The sequence below is a fragment of the Drosophila ficusphila genome, unplaced genomic scaffold (genome assembly GCF_018152265.1).
Source record: "Drosophila ficusphila isolate 14025-0441.05 unplaced genomic scaffold, ASM1815226v1 contig_47, whole genome shotgun sequence".
Taxonomy (NCBI): Eukaryota; Metazoa; Arthropoda; class Insecta; order Diptera; family Drosophilidae; genus Drosophila; species Drosophila ficusphila.
Window position 1 is genome coordinate 1,024,333 of NW_025064388.1, and position 3,662 is coordinate 1,027,994.

Sequence of the window (3,662 nt, forward strand, 5' to 3'; positions counted from 1 at the left end):
AGAATAATGAAATGGTTTTATATTGTCAAAATTTAGTTTCATTTCCCACTTAATTTCTGGTATTTTGGTCTGCTTGCATTTTCATAACATTTTTTAAATAAACATTGCAATTGATTGCTTAAACTCTGACTACAATTTTTTCCCACACACAATTTTACCTCATCTTTAGCCTTAGGATATTCAATTGGTAGCATCTCAAACAAATTTACATTATCTTCATTTTTAATAGTTTCAGAAACATATTCATCCGTTGTACACTCGTTTTTCTGACATTCATCTGTTAAACATTCATTTTTAAACCACTCATTTGTATTACTCTCATTCTCTTTATATTCATTATTTACACCTTTCTTTTTTATGCACTCATTTGGTAAACACTCATTTTTTTCAAACTCTAAACAATCTTTTGCAAACCGCTCATTTTCTTTAAACTCTAAACTCTCATATTCTAAACACTCATTTTCTAAACACTCATTTTCTAAACACTCATTTTGGCACTCTTTGTCTAACTTTATACTTTGTAACTCATCTGTCTTATAATTTGGAAATTCAAGGCACTCCTTTGGTATATATTCTTTATCATTGATTATTGAACTTGTCAATTTATAATTAAATGCTTTAATAAAATTTCTTCCTAACACTGCATCATAACTCATCGATTGGTTTGCCACGACAAACATTTCAATTTCAATTTCTCTATATTTACCAGGCATAAAACAAATTATTTTATCGAAGATATTTAATTTACTTTTATTTATACTAAAGAAATAAGAATTTTGTTCATAATTTTTAACAGGTTTTTCAAAAACATCAAAATTGAAATGATTTTTCAGATCGTCAAAATTATCAAAATTAACATTTGTCTTTTCACATTGATTAACATTATTATTGTATTTTTTAAAATATTCACTTAAACATGATATTTTTATGAAGCTGATCGGGCTCCCTGAATCGATGAGACACGCTGCGAAAATGCTAATATTAATTTTTGCTTTAAATTGTAACTTAAAATACCTTACAAATTCGTTGGTCGACTTCTTCTTCTGATCACATGTAGCAATGCGATGATCCAAGCTGCCACATCCATAACAAGCCCCGTATTCCCTCTTTGGTTTTCGGCACTCTGCTGCGAAGTGGCCCAAGGAGTTGCAATTATAGCAGCGGATTGCTGCTTTTGAACGCTGCCCATCGTCTTTCGCCTTCTCCAAATTCACCGATGTCGCTGCTTTCTTCGGGAGTGTTATTTTTTCAAATGCTTTCAGCATCTGAGCCGGCTGCTTGAAACACTGCATGTGTGCCTGCTGACGTAGGTGGTCGTCTGGGATGCCCTCTATAATGTTGTCCAGGAGTTCTTCTTCATCCAACTGAATTTGTGAGGCCAGCGAAATTTTTTGGTGATAATACACGGCAAAATTCTCCTCTACGAGCCAATTGCGTTTCTCAAACTGCCGTCTCAAGCACATCTTGTTTTGTTTTGTGCCGAATTTTGCCATCATTTGATTCAAAATTTCGTTTATTGAGAAACTGAGTCGGTCATTGGTATCGTACAACCAGGTTAATGCTTCGCCCTTCAACTTCGTCATGATCAGCAGCCGCAACATGTTGTCGTCTAGGTTGTGTATTTCAGCAACAGTTTTAAGCTGTGCAACCCAAATGTTGACTGGCGACTTGTTGTCAAACTCTGGCAACATGTCTTTGATGATGTTTAGCGACACAGAGCTAGCACTCATTAGCAACATGCTCTCCTTGTTTCCTGCTCCCTCTGGTTCTCTCTCTTTTTCGGTCTTTTTCAATCCTTCATTCTCCTGTAGTAACTGTTCCATTTTTTTCTTTAATTTCTGTAGTTCGTCATTCTGGCTATCCACTTCTTCTGCTTCTATCTGTTCGTTTTCTATTTTACTCGCACGCAATTCCTCGCAAGTCCAAATTTCGTTGTTGCTGGCGTCGTTATTCTTGGCGTTGCTGCACGTCGGCGCCTGATCGTCGCCTGTTGTGAAATTCTCACTTTGTTCTTCCATTTTTTGTTCAGCTTCTTTTCGTTGTTCTTCCTGAAGCAATTTCACAACTAACGGCGGTTGGCTACCTCGAATCGAAATTGGGACTCGATTTAAGCGGGCAACTAATTTAGTTTTAGGGCCCTTTGTGGATAACTTAAGGTGGCCCAGCCAATTTTTTAACTGTTCAACTGAGTATTTTCTTGGGTCCACACCTTTCATACCACACACTTGCAAATTGTTCATTAAACACTTTTAGGACGGTGGAAGAAAAAAGAAAATCGCACTTTTTGTAGGTTTTGGGTATTTATCCCACTTCTGAGATTGTGGGCTGTTCAATAAATATCACGCGTTTGTTGGCCGATCAATAAAAAGCTTGCGATCTCGTTGCTAGTCAAAATGCGAATGAATGCTTATTGTGTGTATGCATACATCCTAACAACATGTTGCTAAAGCTTAGGGATAATTTACAGATATGCTTATAGATAATTATGTTGTGTGTATTTACAAATGTGTGATGTATAGGTGCTTATATATATATTTGTATGTATATGTATAATACTTATCTCCTACAAATGTTAATTAGGCAAGGTGCGTAAATTGTTCCTTTGACATAGTTAAGAGTGTTGTGGAGTTTGCACTCGATTTCGCATAATCCAGGTAAGGAAATAACTTTGGTGAATCTGTCACCGACTTCTTTGGAACTGACCAACATCAGAAGGTTGAGCAACATCACGGAGAGTTGAGATCGATATGATGTCTTTGCTAATGTTCTTAAGGACTTTGTGGACTGCAAAGCAGGAATACTCTGATATGGTTTTGGGAGAGTTTTTTGATGTGACTACCAAAAATCTCGGGTTTTTAAGCTGTGTTTCAGGCAGATCAGGGAAATCAACTGGTAGTTTTTGGTCTTTTTTTCTTGGCCTTGGGGCTAACGCTGAGGCTGGCAAAGCGATTATCCCCTAAGTTGGGTGGCCCTGGAGCCATGGTTAAAAAGGTTAATTGATTTCAAGATTGTCTTCTGTGTTCACCCGAGCGCGTTATAAAGAATAACAATAGATTGGGCGACAAGGCGGCGATGGAGTTTCGCGAAAAGCAACGCACTGACAATTAGAAAGGCACAGACGTCCGCACTCGAAGAGAGATAGTCGGTGACTGGGGTAATAAACATTATAAAACTAGAGGTCCTGTGCCCTCTTCGCTGGTCAACACAATTTAACAACATAATAGTCAATGTTGCAATATTTTTCAAATATATGGAAGTATAGAAAAATGGTGATTTAACACTTTTCCTGTTTGACTTTTCCACTTGCGCAGCACAATTCAGCCGTTTCTCTTTTCAACTTTAACGCACTGCAATATCGGTATATAGAGGAGACATTGGTCCAATATCTTTCATTATCACAGTAGTTCGCAGTGGGATAGAGCTGGAAAGACATCGATGTTCACCTACATCGATGTTTCGATGTTTTTCAGAAAAAAACATCGATGTATCGCGATACATCGAACTTTTTTAGCGTGTACTTAAAAATTTTTTTCCCCCGGGCCCGGACTTCGGAGAGGGGCCCGGATTTTTGGCGAAAACTCAAATAAACTGTGTACAAAAAAGTGCTCCGCGATATTTTAAAGAAATCACTAAGATGTGGAGCCTTAGGTTGCGTTCGGCAA

At 37.4% G+C, this 3,662-nt stretch overlaps 1 protein-coding gene across 1 annotated transcript; it reads right to left on the bottom strand.

Moving 5' to 3' along the window:
* Positions 1-787: 787 nt before the first annotated feature.
* LOC122320277 lies at positions 788-2,336 on the bottom strand. Its single transcript, XM_043208426.1, has 2 exons — positions 1,020-2,336; positions 788-964 (listed from the first exon to the last, which is right to left on the bottom strand). The coding sequence occupies exons 1-2, from the start codon at positions 2,238-2,240 to the stop codon at positions 926-928; spliced, it is 1,260 nt and encodes a 419-aa protein (XP_043064361.1). The 5' UTR covers positions 2,241-2,336; the 3' UTR covers positions 788-925.
* Between the last annotated feature and the right edge of the window lie 1,326 nt (positions 2,337-3,662).